The 17,420-nt window shown below is 41.2% G+C and overlaps 2 protein-coding genes across 3 annotated transcripts in view; both read left to right on the top strand.

Annotated features, from left to right (window-relative positions):
- Positions 1–12,050, top strand: part of LOC149822619 (uncharacterized) — a 100,776-nt gene extending 88,726 nt beyond the window's left edge. For both annotated transcript variants that reach the window (XM_089981676.1, XM_089981675.1), the window contains exons 15-17: positions 10,376–10,539; positions 10,678–10,876; positions 11,415–12,050. In XM_089981676.1, coding sequence (XP_089837802.1) covers positions 10,376–10,539; positions 10,678–10,876; positions 11,415–11,617 — 566 coding nt within the window. In that variant the 3' untranslated portion in view covers positions 11,618–12,050. The remainder of the gene's footprint in view (positions 1–10,375; positions 10,540–10,677; positions 10,877–11,414) is intronic.
- Positions 12,051–13,898: 1,848 nt separating this feature from the next.
- LOC149822618 (uncharacterized) lies at positions 13,899–16,321 on the top strand. Its single transcript, XM_089981159.1, has one exon. The coding sequence runs from the start codon at positions 14,322–14,324 to the stop codon at positions 15,990–15,992; it is 1,671 nt and encodes a 556-aa protein (XP_089837285.1). The 5' UTR covers positions 13,899–14,321; the 3' UTR covers positions 15,993–16,321.
- Positions 16,322–17,420: the final 1,099 nt, after the last annotated feature.

Below are 17,420 nucleotides of genomic sequence, written 5' to 3'. Positions count from 1 at the left end.
GTCTTATAGTGTTTCCAGTAACCGTGGTTGGGATTGGGCTCCATCTAGTTTAGGTCACCCTTATATTTAAATAGATCCTATCTTTTTGCATTCCTAAATGGATGGTTGTCTGATTCCCGCTTCTGGGTGTCCCCTGTATTGAGGCCCATTCATTTAAATGGTCCAAGTTGCTCTCATATTATGAACTCCTTGGTATCTTGAACTTAAATGTTGCATACATGTTTACAGCTTACTTTGTTCTATTGCATTTATTCACGGCCAAATAATATATTTACAACCATCAATTTAAGGGGGTTCTTTTGTTATTTTTATGCACTGGCTGTAAGCATTATAGAGGTCAAAATTGGAGTTATTTCACAAAGGTTTTTGAACTTTGGAGCTCATGCAGCGAAAGTTAATTTGAACATTAAACCTTTTCTTATGACTATATTTTAATTTGCCACCCAAACTGCAATCTGCTTTAAGCTTTTTTGAGCTTATATATATATATATATATATATATATATATATATATATATATATATATATATATATATATATATATATATATATAAGGTGGGTCCGGGGGTTCTTCTCATTAAATTCTTGTGATAAAATAAACATGATTTTTGTGATAAGCAAAAATGGGTCTTTTCATGGTTTTTCCTTAACCAACCATTTCTTTTTTATGCCTGAGAGTGTTAAGTTTATGAAATTTCATATGGCTCGGCTCGAGTTCCAATTAAGTTAGTATTTTTCAATGTAAAAATGATGAAAAATATTATTTCTGATTTATCATTTATGTAACCTTATAAGGTTCGGGTATGGTTTCTCTTATGATGGGTTCAATTAGACTCTAGTCCAGGATCCTGGTATGGTTTCTTATGATGGATTCCATTAGACTCAAGTCCATAACGCGGTAGTCGGTACCATTATCTCATATAGGGTTTGAGTTTGATTTTGTAACGCCCCAAATTTCAAACTTGCGAACCTTTTTCAGAAAACAGGCAAGAGACTAGAAATATCTCTTTCCTTCAGAGTTTGTTTATGAAATCAGCGAAAGATTTTTCTTTGATAAATCATAAGGCAAGCTGACAACTTTAGGCATGTTAGCTAAAAGAACCAAAACTGACAAGATTCGGATATCCTAAGGGAAATCCGATACGAACCCAAGCGTCCAGGACGCGAGCTAAGAGCAGGAAGAAGAAGTCTTAAAGCCATCTTGCAATCGCGCCATCGCCCGTAGTGTACCTAATAAACACCTGTACCCATAGAATGGGTTAGTTTCACGAAAAACTAGTAGGTGCACAAGAAAGACTACAAGGAACTGAAGGCTACGCAGTTTAAAGCCGATATGCAGTTAAACAGGTAAGCAATGCAAGCAGGTGAATAGTGCAAACACGTAAGCAGTACAAGCGAATAAGGCGTGCGAGCGAGTAAGTAGTGCAAGCGAGTAGGCAGTGCAAATGCGTAAGTAGTGCAAACAGTACGCAGTTCAACGCAAGTAAGCAGTGCAACTGACCAACGCAGCATACGATCCATTTGATCGTAAATTGAGAACTACTACGCAACAAGCTTGTCCTCGTTCCTAGAACGAGGTCTCTGCATCTAATCACCATCAGGACATCGTTTGTCGCTCACTACTTCTAATAAACGCATTGTCCTGAACAACCTTAATCTATCATCATCTCTCAAAGTCTTACGCGGCTAACCGTCACCGGTTATGACGCACTAAGGCGTCATACTTTCTCAGAGAAGCTCACCCTTCCGTAGAAGGTCCAAAACATGATCACTAACTCAAATCACTAACGATCTGATTCTCACATCTGAGTCATGCACGTAATCATGCTAAAACAGAAAGCCGAAACTATGAATTCATAGTTGGCTATCACAAACAATCTCAGAAGATCGTCACAGCTCACCATAACTTTTTATGGTAAGCGAAAACACAAGATCCACGTCGGATCGTTCGGTCCGAGAGATATACGACCGGACAAGGAATTACCGCCCTAGAGGGTATACCTGATCTTGGACCCTACACTTCCTCACAGGAGTTCACCGTCTTTGCGGCTATCCGTTCGTGGACAATGTACATCCTCACAGAGAATCTCTCTGTCTAGCCGGGTCACCCGATCTGGGAAAAGTATAACCTCACAGTGAAACCTTTGGGAAACTGGTCCCCAACAGATGCCATATCCAATGAAAATCATTGCGATACACACATCAACACAAATGACCCTTCTCGGAGTCGATAGCCACTAATACGAACAACAAGATCAACGCCCGGATCACTTGGTCTGGGACATGTATAACCTCACAAGGAATTCCGCCCTAGATGGTATACCTGGTCTTGATCATACACGCCCTCGCAGATAATCCTTTGGAGATCAGGTGCTCGACAAACACCCTACTCGGTGATACACGCATCTATACAATCAACTGGTCCGAACAGTTTACTACTCTCGATGTCAGTAGCCATAATATGGGCACAAACATGTATATCAGCAATATGCATCGTATCACTCCATGCAGAAGCATATAATCCTACGCATCATATGATTGCCACAAGGAATATTGCAATCCTCAAATAGGCCCTCAAAGCATGTGTAAACGACACATGAGAACACCCAGATATGGCAATTCAGTTGATTCTATGGGCGAAGGGTAACTAACTCTACCCGTCAGCCAAATAAAACAAATGAATAAGACAAGCACTCATAACAATGCTCGTAAAACATATAATTACCATAAAATGGCTCGATCCATCAACAAGTAATTAAATTAATCGTAAGGCATAAACCATTACATCATAAGCCATTCATAAGCAATCATACGGCAACAGTTATATCACACTATGTAAGCAGCTTATACGACAAGCGGCCACATCAATCCTAGTTGCCACCAGTTCGTAGATTATGAGCTGTATGCAATCACATCAATCATAAGAGATGCAAGCCAACAAGTGCTACGCTACAATAAGCACCAAATAGTTCGACCAAGGGATAAAGCAAGTCACATGCTAATATGTAGCAACTGGTATAATGCTATTATTATAAGCATTTAACTAGTATGAGAAACTCCTTATTACTCCGCAAAGAACTGCGTAAGCAGTTTAACCAACTAGAGTAACGCCTTGACAGGCGTGCACAGTTCAACGAGTAGCATATTGAACTATCGAGCAAGCAAGCGAATTAGTAGTGCAGGCGAAGCAGTAGTGCAAGCGAATCAGTAGTGCAAGCGAATCAGTAGTGCAAGAGAAGCAGTAGTGCAAGCGAAGCAGTAGTGCAAGAGAAGCAGTAGTGCAAGCGAATCAGTAGTGCAAGTGAATCTCACGACCCGTGACCAGTGTGAACAGACCTTATGTTTTGATAATTACTGGCCTGCGGGTACGCGCAGGCAAAACATAGAAACAACTGAGACTAGTTCGGGCGTCTGTTATTCTATGTATTTTCGATAACCCGAATAGCTAGTTGAGTCCGCTCCAAAGGGGACGGCATTAGCCGAGAGAGGATTCCCCAGAGGCTGAAAAGCAGTGCCACGGATGCATCCAACTTCTGCAGAAGTGTTGAGCTAACTTGTGTAGCCCCTATCCCCTAACTCCAATGACTGGGGAGGTCGGATCTTTGCCCGTGGGGTGGTTGTTAACAACCTGTCCATTGGAGTTTTTGTACCGATCTGTCCTCTCCCTTAACAGACAACCAGAAGCAAACGAGTGCGTTAGGGGTTGCTTAACTAACGACCCATTCCATGCTGTGGTATTTAAACCACTCGAGCATCTTGCCTGTGAAGGCGAATGTGAGGCCATTTATGTGATTACTGCATTTTGCATTTAGCGTTGTTCGAGGTCGCACGACCGTCTCATCCGATCATCGCAGTACTAGATGTGTCGTGCACGACTACAAGTACTCTAGGATGAAGGGGGTATAGCTCCTCAATAGAAGCCTCAACAGGAGTGTTTCACAAAGATGTAAAGTTTATCAACTTTACTCTATCTTTTGAAACAACAGTACCTTGTGCCAACATAATGCATGTGATTATCTCGAATCACATCCGCTATCGGGGTATCTACATGTCTCGCATGACTCGATACCGGCCTCGATAGATGGGATACGAGTTTCTCAACAGAACACCCGCTAAGAAGTTCGCTCGAACCTCCAATTCGGGATCACCCGAGATAAGCCAAGAAGGCGAGCAAAGCCAGCCAGTCACATCCTTCCAAATGCTTCGATTTAGAGTAGTCTTTGATGCTTTTGCGCAGCTCCCAAAAATCTCAAGTCGACTCTGCAGGACTGCGCACACGAAAAGCCAGGATCCTTGCGAGGTATCCCTCTCCTTAAACGGAGGTGTATCGCCAGCTCCCAACTGAACTCTTGTCGCAAGAGTGAGTGATAGATGTCTCTTGCATCCTCCACGAGGATGCCTTTAAGGCATACGCAAAGAGCAAGAACCTGCACGTCATCTGCAAAAGCAAGGCAATACCAACACATGCAAAAGCAAGAGCCTAGGCGCAACGACAAAGTAAAGGCGGTAAGTAGAAGTGCAACGCAAACCCTCGCACAACGCGCGACGGCAAGTAAAGACTGTAAGCAGGAGTGCAACGCAGAACCTTTGCACGATGCGCAACGGCAAAGTAAAGGAACTGTAAACAGGAGTGCAACACAAAACCTGTGCGCGATGCGCAACAGCAAAGTAAAGGCGGTAAGCAGAAGTGCAACGCAAACCCTCGCACAACGCGCGACGGCAAGTAAAGACTGTAAGCAGGAGTGCAACGCAGATCCTTTGCACGATGCGCAACGGCAAAGTAAAGACGGTAAGCAGAAGTGCAACGCAAACCCTCGCACAACGCGCGACGGCAAGTAAAGACTGTAAGCAGGAGTGCAACGCAGAACCTTTGCACGATGCGCAACGGCAAAGTAAAGGAACTGTAAACAGGAGTGCAACACAAAACCTGTGCGCGATGCGCAACGGCAAAGTAAAGGACAAGGATCGCGAAACTGCGTCCTTGAGTTAAATGTGTACTCGTATAAAAATATATGATATATATGCATATATATTTATTTAATTGTCCTTTTTAGTTAATTGAACTCAATTCAATTGTCTAAGTCTTCTGTGCAATCTTCCCCTACCTTGGAGGGTTACGAGCTTGCTGACATCTGCGGACGTACACGATTAACGGCTCGGGTCGCGGAGCGCGAGTGAGATTCGTCGTAGCTGCAAATATGCGATATTTACAAGCAAACTCAGACAAAAGCAAAAGCAAGGCAAAGACTCAACTTCTCCGATACATAGGGCTGGGGCAAACCGTCCCAATTGACTCGAAAAGAAGATGGGGCAGGGTCAAATGACCCTTGCAGCCAAAAGAGGGGTGTAGTCAAATGCGAAAAGATGACTCACGCTACTAGGAATTCCTCGTTGGAGACCAACAATTGTAATGATTTGTCCCCATCACGATGTAGCTTCCAAAGATTCCCCGAGCTTGTCGGCCAAGGGTATCGGCTCGCGCACAAAGGGCAGGGGGCCATCGGCCCCTGCTGGCAAACAAAAAGGCAGTGGCCATCGGCCCCTGCTGGCATAACAAAAAGGCAAGGGCCATCGGCCCCTGCAGGCATAATAAAAAGGCAGGGGCCACGGCCCCTGATGACAACCCAAAAAGGCAAGGGCCGATGGCTCTTGCTGGTATAATAAAAAGGGGCAAGGAGGAGGGGCTCGGCCCCTCCCCTGCCGTAGCAGAAAACAGGGAGGAGGGGCTCGGCCCCTCCCTTACCGTAACAGAAGCAAGGAGGGGGCTCAGCCCCTCCTCTGTCGTAATGAGAGAAGGGAGGAGGCTCATCCCCCCCTCCCCTACCGAAACGGAGAGCAGGGAGGGGTGTCGTGCCCCTCCCCTGCTAAAAGGGGGCACAGGGAGGGGGTTTGACCCCTCCCGTGGCCACACAGAGAAGTGAGGGAGAGAGAGACGGGAGAGGTAGAGAGGAGAGAGAGAGTGGCGAACGAAAGAGGGCGTACCTGGTGGTCGCCGACGGCGGCAGCGGTGGCGTCGGTGGCAGGTCGCAGGTGGCGGCAGCGGCGGCGTGGTCGCAGAGGGGGGCTGTCGCCGACGACGGCCTAACAGTCCTCTTCGGCAAATCACCGAAGACGAGGGAGAATCGGGGAGAGAGAACGAGAGAGGAAGAAGGGGGCGGGGGTTCTCTTTGAAACCCCTGCCTCCCTGTGTTAAAAACACGGGAGGCGGTGCCTCCTTTCGGGTCCGGGTCGGGTCCGGGTCCGGATCCGACCCGAATCCAAACTTTTTTTTCGGGTTATTACAGATTTCACTTAAATCTGAACCCAACCCAACCCGTTGACACCATGAAATTGAAAGTGGGCCTAACCACGAGCGATAATGTGGCGGGGCCAACGCTTCACACTCATAAGAGTAGTGATAATAATCTCTCTCTCTCTGATGCGATGATCGAGGTGGAGAGCTGGAGAGGTGAATGTGAAGTCTGTACAACTCATTTAATTCATGCCTGACAGAGCGCAACATTGAACTAGTAGTCATTTAATTCATGCCTGACAGAGCGCAATATGGGTCACCTTTCATTCATTGCTCTCTCTATGTCGCCTTTGTTTTCGTGCTGCTTGTAGTCTTTTTGCCTCCTGAGGAAGAAAGAGCAGCAATTGGGGTTTTCGAATCCTATGGAATACTTTTGAGTATTTTATAGCTAAAGGAGTCGATCACACAACACTCTTTTGGCTCTCCGTCGTCCGAGAGAGAGAGAGAGAGAGAGAGAGAGAGAGAGAGAGAGAGAGAGAGAGAGAGAGAGAGAGAGAGAGAGAGAGAGAGAGATCCATGTTGTGAAAAGAAAGGGTTGAAAAAGGGTCTGTGGACGGCTGAAGAAGATGAGATCTTGGTCGATTACATCAATAAGAATGGCCATGGCAGCAGGCGCTCTCTTCCTAAACTTGCTGGTACTCTTTAATTTCCTACTTGTTCATTCTTTCTTCTTCTCCATCTTTGTTTTCTCTATTATTTTTTTCTCTTTTGCTTCTCGTTGGTTTTAGTCCGTTTCATGGGTTTCTTTTTTTTTTTAAAGGATGTCTTGTCAATGAAAATGTTGTACTTTGTTTAGTGTCACCCATGGTATTTCTTGAGTAAAAAGAAGAAATATATGAAGGGGGCTTTAAAACCCCAAACAAGCAGTACACAATGAATTATGTACGGGTTGTAAAACATCACTTTCACAAACACCGAACACTATAGAGTGGGATTTCTATATCGGTTTTCATTGTAGAGATTTGCAAGCATCCAAAATGGGTTTCTTTAAATTCCGCAGCCCATTTCATAGGGCAATTTTTAAAAAAAAAAATCAAAAAAATGGACCAAAATGACCCTGGGTGCATTGACCTCACCCAGGGTCGGGTTGACCGCACCGGGTGCCGCATCCGCACCAGCACCCGCGTCGACGTGGGTGCGGCACCTGTCTGGCCGAATCCCTGTGACATAGTGTATATATATATATAGCAAAAACAAGAAGACACGGGAATAAGAAAAAAACAGGAGAGAGCTAACTGAGAGAAGAACAAGAAAAAATTAGTAAGGGAAAACAGGAAGAAAAAAAGGAAAAAAGAAAAGTGAAAAGGAAAACATAGGAAGAAGAAGAAAAAAAGAAGGAAAAACAAGGAAGAAGAAGAAAAAAGTGTGTGTGTGTGTGTGTGAGAGAGAGAGAGAGAGAGAGAGAGAGAGAGAGAGAGAGAGAGAGAGGGTGTACCTTCTTTTTCTTCTTCTGTTTCACCAAGTTTTGCTAAGAGAGAGAGAGAGAGAGAGAGAGAGAGAGAGAGAGAGAGGCACTGCCCTTCCCCTTTTTATACTTTGGCTTGGTTGACCACTTTGTCAACCAAGTTAAAATAAAAGGAACAAGTATAGGCTTAAAGCCTGGGTGGTAACAGCATAGGCATCACCTAAGCGGGCTAGGCGACCCCTAAGAAGTAAACCCAAATCCAAAAGCCTAGGTGGTGGGGCTGTGCCTAGGCCGCCTAGGCGACGCCTTTGACAACCAAGATTTAAAGCAATAAAAAATTGATGGCTCATATTGCACCAAAACTTGGTGAAATAGAAATCAAGGTTTCTCATCAAATCAATTTGATCCAATCATGATTTTTAGCGAATAAATAATGATGAATGCATCCACAGGTTAGGATTAAGCAAAAACATATGCAACTATGCTATGTCACAGGGATTCGACCAGCTAGGTGCTGCACCCACATCGACGGGACACGACGCAGGTGCGCGTGAGGGTGTGGTCAAACCAACCCTTGGTGTGGTCAACGCACCTAAGGTCATAAATGTCCAATTTTTGGACTTAAAAAAAATCGCCCGATGAAATGGGCTGGGAGGGGGATTAGGGCACAAACATTTTGCCCCCTCCTCCCGATCCCGATGCCTCTTCTCCGTCTCCAACCCAGCAGCGATTCTAGCGTGACGATTCTGACCTGAAGATTCTGGCAGGTATGTCTCCATTCTCTCTCTCTCCCCTCGTCTCTATCACTCTTCTCGGCTAAACCCTCTGTGTACCTCTCTCTCTCTCAATCTCTTTCCCCTCATCTATAGAGTAGGGGCTAAACCCTCTGGAGCCTTGGATACGAATTCCCAAGTTGGCATACCTAATTTGATTTTAAGAGAAAAATCTCTTTTGTTCTTTCTAATAATAAGAAAAACCTATTCAGTGTATCAAAATGTAACAAACGGGTTCGAAACCAGATAGACCATCTCTTGCTTGGACACTAAGGGGGTGTTTGACTCCGCATCCCGTGCATTGTGTAGGACATCACGGATGCGTGGGATGTTGTTGCTGTCAAACGCAGGATGCACAAATGTGCTGTTTCACGCGCCTCTGTGCATCTCGCGAAACAGTGTGTCCCGGATAAGAACATGTCAGCTTTGACACGCTGTTAAACGATCCCTAAAACCCCATGATCTCCCCTTCTTATAACTCTATACTCATTAGACTGTTCCACACCATACCAGGCCAATATTGCGACTTGTGAGAGACCCGAGGGGTTTGGCCATATTGTTTTTTATTTCATTAGTGTTACTGTTAACTGTTAATATATATATATATATATATATATATATATACACACACACACACCCTTCCGCACCCCTGCACGCCCGCACCCAAGTTTTTTTAAAGTGCCACATCGCCGCACCCGCACTTATGTGACATAGCAACTATGTCTTCCAGTAGCATCTGGATGGTTTAGGAAATAAGCTCTTTGGGAGCTACTCTCTCTCTCTCTCTCTCTATATATATATATATATATATATTTCTGTGTGTGTAATTCATATATAATTTGTTTTCTTGTCTTTTTCATAGTCTACACTTCACATGCACACAAACAGATGTTGCACACACATATATATCTGTTTCTGAGTTATATATATGCGTGTGTGTGTGTGTGATTCATATATAATATATTTTCTTATCTTTTTCACACTTCACACTTCACATGCACAACTCAGAAATTCATATATAATCTGGTTGACTGTTTTTGTATTTCACTTTTATATATATGTGTGTTTGTGTAATTCATATATAATCTGTTTTTTTTGTGTAAATATATATAATTATATATTAACATATTATCTTATAAGCGTATGTAATTATGTATATAATATATATATGCGTGTGTGTGTAATTCATATAAAATCTGTTTTTTTATGTAAATATATTTAATTATATTATATTAACATATTATAACTATAAGTAGTTCAGTTATGACTTATGTTTGTTTATTGAATTGTTCATTTCTTCTTCTTATTTGTCTATTGCTTATTTTATGTCTATTGTTGTTAATTCTTTTGTATATGTGATTTTATTTTTTGTATATTGTTCATTCACATTGTTAATTGTATGGTTTGTTTATTAAATTGTTCATTTATTCTTAATTTTTTAGTAGGTTATTTAATATAATTGCTTTAACAACATATGTTTTGTCTATTGCTTATTGTTGATTGATTTTATGTTGTATACATGTTTGTTATTAATCTTAGCAGTTTGTTTACATATTGTGTATTTTTTTAATTTGGGTACCGACTAGTCTGCCTAGTACCTCCTTGGCCCCACCTAGTCTTTTTAGGGGCTCATCTCCTATGCTCCGCCTACCGCCTTTGATAACTAAGCTTTAAATGCACATCTAAGCACGGAAATGCCTAATCTAATGCATGTGTTTCACCAAGTAAGCTATATAGAATACAGCTATGAGGTTGGATTAGTAACTTTGTCCCTTTGAAGCTTTTTAGGACAGTTTAGGAGATAAAGACTGTTTAGGAGCTATATATAGTGATCCAGCTTGCCCTTTTTATTTTTTTCTCCAGTGATGGTTTCATTATCACACGTCTCTAACGCACCTCTTGCAGGTGTAGCATGTAATATGGAGACTTCACAATTTGCGGTTCTAGTCCTTGTTCCCAATGTTTCTCAAAATACGTCATCTGTTGAAAGTTTGTCTGGCAGAGATGGACTCATTTTGCTATTCAGCACTGAAGATCCAATTCCTGTTGCTACATGGTCTGTCAAGAAGGTATAATATGTTAAAATGAGGATAATTGTACAATATAACATTGCTACTTTTCTTGCTTTTATTTTTCAGGAACATTGTTACTTTTCTTGCTTTTATTTTTCAGTCAAATAAATTTATCCCTCCTTTAACATAAACTAGGCAAAAGGAGGTGGAATTGCATTTGTGTCAGCACGTCCATTGGCTCAGAATGAGGAGATTTCAGAGGCTAATTCATCAGGAGCAGTTCTCACATATATAAATGGTGACCATGAATACGTCATTTTTGATCCCTATAGCAAAGAAGAAGACCAGCTTTCCACTAAACCTTCACAGCAATTCACTGCCCAAGAAGAAAATGGTACTAATTCACGTGTGTTTTGTTCATTTATCATTCTGGTTTCCATGATTATCATTACATTAAGGTTGTGTGCTGGCATCTTTTCTTTTTATAATTGCATGATCCTCTGATTGTATTTGTCTTTGTAATTCTTTTTTTTATGATCTCTAGTTTGTAAGTCCAAAATTCCTACATTTGTACCATTTTGCAAATTGGATGTCTAAAGCAAGTAGGATATATTAACACAGAAGGAAAATAAAACAAGCAATTCCTAAAGCCTGTCATGTTACAACCATATCCTTTGCCCTCAATGTTGAGGTTGGTAATGCAGAACAATAGTAGAAAATGTTAATACAATAATGATAGCAATTATGATTATTTAAAAGTAAATGTGTTTTAGACTTACTATGTTACTGGTAACACACACGAACAAATGCATGAGTACGCACATACATACACATGGTGTTTAATTCCCCTGCCTGTGCACGAAAAAGTAAATGAATATACACATTAGTTGTGCTTGAAGTAAACATGGCTACTGATGTTGCTTTCTGTCCAGGTGCACTTGGATATGAGTCTATCTATGGAAAGCTTCCACCTGTCAACACTGAAAAGAAGAGCTTTCCCACTATCCCATATATGCCTTCTGGTAAACCTTGGGAGTCTGTTTTTGATGGACCTTCGCATATTCTACCACCTCTTCCAAAATTATGCTCAGAATTCTTGGCGTCCCTCTTGGAGAGAAGAACAAACCTTCAGTGATAATGATTGCAAACTCATTGGCAGCGAGTTAAGAGTAAATGCGTTGAATGCATGATGGATTAGTTTCCCAAGTGGACAATTCAATGAAATACCAGCAGGGTTCCTCGGACGGTGTCATCCTGCAGGAGCATATATATCTCAAGGTTGGCTATCAGCTTGGATCAACTGTATGTCCATTGCTTTAGCAGTGGAAGACGATGACTGCCTTCTTGGAAGTGGGATGGAGCTGAATAATCAATAGCCAATTAAGAAAATGACAAGGGCATGGGTCTGCTGAAAATATCGTTTCAGATGAGAGGGTCTTTTGGATCTGAGTGTATTATGATTTATCAGTAAATGACTGCTGATTTTGCCTTGTGTAAAATTTTGCATTGAAGAGAACTGTTCTTGTTTTGGATTACTTAATTTTTTTTATGGAGTATTTATTTCTGAACTTTGTACATTGGTTATGATTTGTTTTTGGTGGGGCCTTCCAACAATCAGAAAAATTCAGTGAAAAATGGTTTTAAATAGTTGAAATGGATAATCTCATGTATGATTGATAACTTGTGCCAACATTCATTACTCTTTCCATTAACTGTAAATAGGTTCCCACAGATCATTGTGGGATTGTTTCTTGTTAAGATGGTATATTCAGATGGTTGGTTCATCTAACATGCATTGGTAGCATACTCTCTCAAATCCATCTCTGATAGGCATGCTACTGGCTGCGGTAAGGAAGACTTGGTGATGCTGATCGCTGGTTCCATTTTAAAATGAAGCCTGGGGAATGGTATGTGCTACCATGGCATGGTTAGAACCAACAGTTGGTAAAGGCTTGGCTAGAATTTTTGGAGTGGTCAATGGATTTATAGATGTGTCAGCACATTGTTGCTGTCTTCATCTTTAAACGACCTGGAAGTGATCGTATGTGTTGCTTTCTCTTTCGAGAACTTTTTGTTTAAAGAAGAATCGCCGGTTATTTCGTAGTAGCCTATTGCCATAATTTCCAATTAGGAACTCCAAAGGTATGGATTTGGATCTGATATCTGTTTGACTTGAATCTGTTTGATCGGATTTAGTATGGATTTAGGATTTGATCAGCTAACTGGGAGTCAGATCTGGGTTCAATAAAGGCTTTCTTCATTTGTTTCCAAATCTAACTATTGACATCCCATTTGGATAACCCTCTCACAAAAAAGAAGAAGAAAGGTTCCCTCTCAGGACATCCCAATTGGATAAAGCTTATAAAGATTGGACATAGCTGGATAAAGGCTTATGAAATCATACAAGGGATTCACTCTGACCAGACACTAAGATGGGTTGCCAGTGACTTAGTTAAAACTGTATGATTTTGCGGCGACAAGGGCTGTCAACAGGCCGGGTATCTGACCCAGTACGTTGCTCATTTGCCCAAATATCATAGAGCCAGGTTCGGGTTACAGTGGGTCAAGCAAATGGGAACCCAGGCCATCCCATATAGTTGTATCTTCAAATATGCAGGAAAATACATATGTAGTAGGTAGGGTTGGTCATCCAACAAAAGATACACTCCAAACATAATATTATTATTTGGATCATGTTTCTAAAATTCGGATTAGAATCTGATCAGCATTTTTATTCCCGTATCTGGAATTTCAGATACAGGTTGGGTTGGATAGCTGATCCACAACTAAACTAAGGCTCTGCTTGGGAGCCGGAGATGAGAGGAGAGATAGTATTAATGAGGATTTAATACATACCACATGCATTTACATGTGCTTGGGATCTCCCTTTTGGGAAAAGAGAATGGTGTTGGGAGTTGAGATGTGCTATTTTGGACATCTTCACAAGATCATCATCTCTCATTTTCTTCTCCACTCCCATCGCTCATCTCATCTCTTCCCGGCTCCCAAACAGAGCCTAAGTCAGACTCCCATGATGCCAATAATGAGACTGCTTCCATGGTTCCTATATAAAAGTGGCTAGGAAAAAGAGAGCATGCAGATCATCTGCTTTTGAAGAACAAGGGTAGAACGGGTAGCTTGCCTCGTTTTCCATCCAATTATACCACGAATTGGAACCCAAGGTCCAGATATGTCTTTTTCATCAAAACGTCAGTCCTATATTTGAGCATTTTAGAAACATGGGTCCGTGTTTAGAATTTAAGGTAAAAGAAGTGCTCTATAATTTGTGGATGTGACTTTAAAATATGAGAAGCCAGGTCGCTAAGGGAGAAAGTGAAAAAATGTTTTTTTTTTTATTTGTTTTTGGATAATGGAAAAGGAAATCCTTTTATATTCAGTGGCTGACCACTCAGATTGGATGAACCTGCGTGGCGCTGTAACTTGCACTACCCTCTTCCAAGAAACTACGTAGGTTCCTCTAAACTCGGTGCCTCTTCTTTGCTTCTCTTTTTCTTTGGTTTCTCTTGTTGTGATTATATTCTTTAGACTCAAGTTCCTGCAAACTTCGACCGACCCACAGAAAAGCCACGTCTAACAATCTCAGATTCATTTTGCTCTGCTTCAGGATTTCACATATCTGTCTTTCTTCAGCTCACCATAACAAAACCCAGGTCAAGAATCTCACTGAAATCTGTTCTTTTCTCTATTTTCCACCAAATTCACCTAAACCTAGATCAAGTTCATCTTACAAAGTGTTCATTTTCAACACTTTTAGCATGACCCAAAACCCCATTTCTGTTTCTTCTGCTTGAGATTAATTTGGTTGGAGATCTTTAGTCATGGTAGCTCTTATTCAGTCCATCTCTTCATTCCCAAATATCCCATCTATTAGTACCAGTAGGAAAACTAGATATGCCCATATACCCCACAAGTGTTTTTCCAGGGTTTTGGCAGTGAAAAGCGTCTCTGTTCCTTCCCAAGAGAAGGATGTTTTCACACTGCCCAATTGGAGAAACGGGAAGAGTGACCCAAAGGCCAAGGAAATCAGGCTCAATGATGCCTTCCTTTACTTGAAATACATGTTTGAAAGGGGTCATACCCCAGATGCCCTTCAGTGCACTGAACTCTTGTATGACCTCTGCAAATCCAACAAGATTAGGAAAGCAGTCTGTGTCTTGGATATGATGGTCGATTCGGGCAACCTTCCTGATGTAGCCTCATACACCTTTCTTGTTAACCAGCTGTGCAAGAAGGGCAATGTTGGGTATGCCATGCAGTTGGTGGAGAAAATGGATGAGCATGGTTGCCCCCCTAACACAATTACATACAACTCTCTTGTTAGGGGCCTGTGCATGCATTCCAACCTGCAGCAAAGTCTTCAGTTCCTAGATAAGTTGATGCACAAGGGTCTTACACCAAATGTCTTTACTTACTCAATCTTACTGGAGGCTGCATACAAGGAGAGAGGCATAGATGAGGCTCTAAGGCTCTTGGATGAGATTATGAGCAAGGGTGGCAAGCCTAATCTTGTGACTTACAATGTTTTGGTAACTGGGTTTTGCAAACAAGGCAGATTGGATGAAGCTATTGAATTCTTCAGGGGATTGCCGTCGAAGGGGTTCGAACCAAATGTAGTCACATACAACATCTTGTTGAGAAGCTTGTGTTTTGATGGTCGATGGGAAGAAGCAGAAGAGTTGCTGTCTGAGATGGGCAGTAGGAACTGCACTCCAAGTTTGGTCACGTATAATATTTTGATCGGCTCACTTTCTCTTCGTGGGAGAACGGACCAGGCAATTGAGATTTTGGAAGAGATGATTAGGAATAAGATCAAGCCAAATGCTGCGAGCTATAACCCAATAATTTCAAGTTTCTGTAGGCAGGGCAAGTTGGAACTTGTGATTAAGTTCCTTGATCAGATGATGTCTAGACATTGTTACCCTAATGATGGGACCTATAATGCACTTGCTGTTCTTTGTGAGGTGGTGAAGATAGAAGAAGCATTCTCCATTATACAATTACTGGGCAACAGGCAGAGTTCTTCAATTCATGAATTTTATAAGAATGTTGTAACCTGTTTGTGCAGAAAAGGGAACACACTACCTGCATTTCAGCTTCTACATGAGATGACAAAGAGTGGTTTCACTCCTGATTCATACACGATATCGTCATTGATAAGGGGCTTATGTTTGGAGAACATGTTGGCCGAAGCCATGGAGATTTTTACTATCATGGAAGAGTACAATTACAGACCTGAGATTGAGAACTATAATGCCCTCATACTTGGCTTATGCAAAGTTCAGAGGACGGATATGTCCGTGGATATACTCGAGATCATGATTGAGAAAGGGTATGTGCCTAATGAAACTACATACACCATTCTTGTAGAAGGCCTTGCTCATGAAGGTGAAAATGAATTAGCATCAGAGGTTCTAAAGGAATTATATTTTAGGAAAGTTTTGAGTCAAAACACTCTGGAGAGACTAATGATGCAGTATGATTTGGAGTAGGAATGGATCAAAAGGGATTCAGTATCATGTTAGATTCCGATGACGTGATGATGGTCATCAGAAAGCCACTGAAATGAAGGAAGCATTTCAATTCACAATTTTTTGAATAATGCTGAAGCACCTTTCATCTATTGACTAACTTGACCTTCTTCAGGTGTTACTTCCACTGATCCCACTGTAAATAAGATGTTTATCCTTTAGAAGACCACTTGAAATCTTGTGGGATTTAGGCAGCAGTCTCTATATTTGATTGAGATAACATAAATCGCTTGATTATTCTTTTTTTTTTTGGTCGCAACCTTTTCTCACACTTGGTATAAATTTTCCCACGGATTACCTTTCCAAAGTAATTTCTGAATGTAGTGATAATGAATAAAAAAGAGTGAAAAAGTGCAAGATCAAGGAAAGCAAGACTAAGTAGCAACAACATATCGAATGATTATGTCAGTAGAGCATAACAGAATAGAGACAGCTGCAACTAACAATATTGAGGCTTTTGGCTTGTAAACTGACACTGCTTTGGCGCTGGTGGAGTTAGGTATTGGAGAAATAGCGTGGGATGTCCCAAACATCTCCCCTCAGGGACGTGTCTGCAAAATCTGTTTTCCTCTCTCATTATGGTAACAAAGGGTGAAAGTTGTCAACCATAACAGGAAACACATGAATTGTATTGGGTAGTTTGGTTAGTTGAACCGGATTAGTTACTTCTTCTTTTCCTCAAAATACTAGTTAGCTGCATTGGTTTAGTTACTTTTTCCTTTTCCAAAATACAGTTAATAGTATCAAATAGAAAAATATCTTAAAAGTAATAAAAAGTTAAATGTATGTATCGCATAATTCAAGTTATATATATATATATATATATATATATATATATATATATATATATATATATATATATTGATGAGCTATGTCAAAAAAATAAGAGGACACCTGACATGCCTACGACTTGCAAGCTTGGAAATTTTTTGGAAGATAGGACACGATGACACTGAATTTTTTATTTTTAATCAATAAAAAACTATTTTGATGTTATGGTAAAATGCATTTTTATCGCAAAATATAAAAAGGTATTAAACTGTTATTAAAAATATTAAAATATTTTCCATGCATGACGTGTCCGTGTTTGCGTGTGCAAGGACACAGACCCAAAATGGTGTGTCCCTATGACAGATGACGAAAGATGGACACATATTGATTGAGAAAAAAAGGGACATGGAGAGAGAGAGAATAAAAACTACTGTTATGGTTCGTTCGGACATCCTGGATACAGGTTGAAAAATGCCAAATTGAACATGCCCTGTTTCGGTGTTGGTAGTGGAAAACTCCCAGGTACCTGCTTTCTGTCCACGAGGAAAATCTTCACCACTTCTCATAAAATATCCCATAATTTAGTGTTTATTTCAAGTACTTTAGGACTCAATATAT

This window comes from Nuphar pumila, chromosome 11, assembly GCF_984573655.1.
Source record: "Nuphar pumila chromosome 11, dmNupPumi1.hap1.1, whole genome shotgun sequence".
Lineage (NCBI taxonomy): Eukaryota > Viridiplantae > Streptophyta > Magnoliopsida > Nymphaeales > Nymphaeaceae > Nuphar > Nuphar pumila.
Note: the sequence above shows the minus strand (reverse complement) of the source record. Positions and strands in the feature narration are given on the sequence as shown.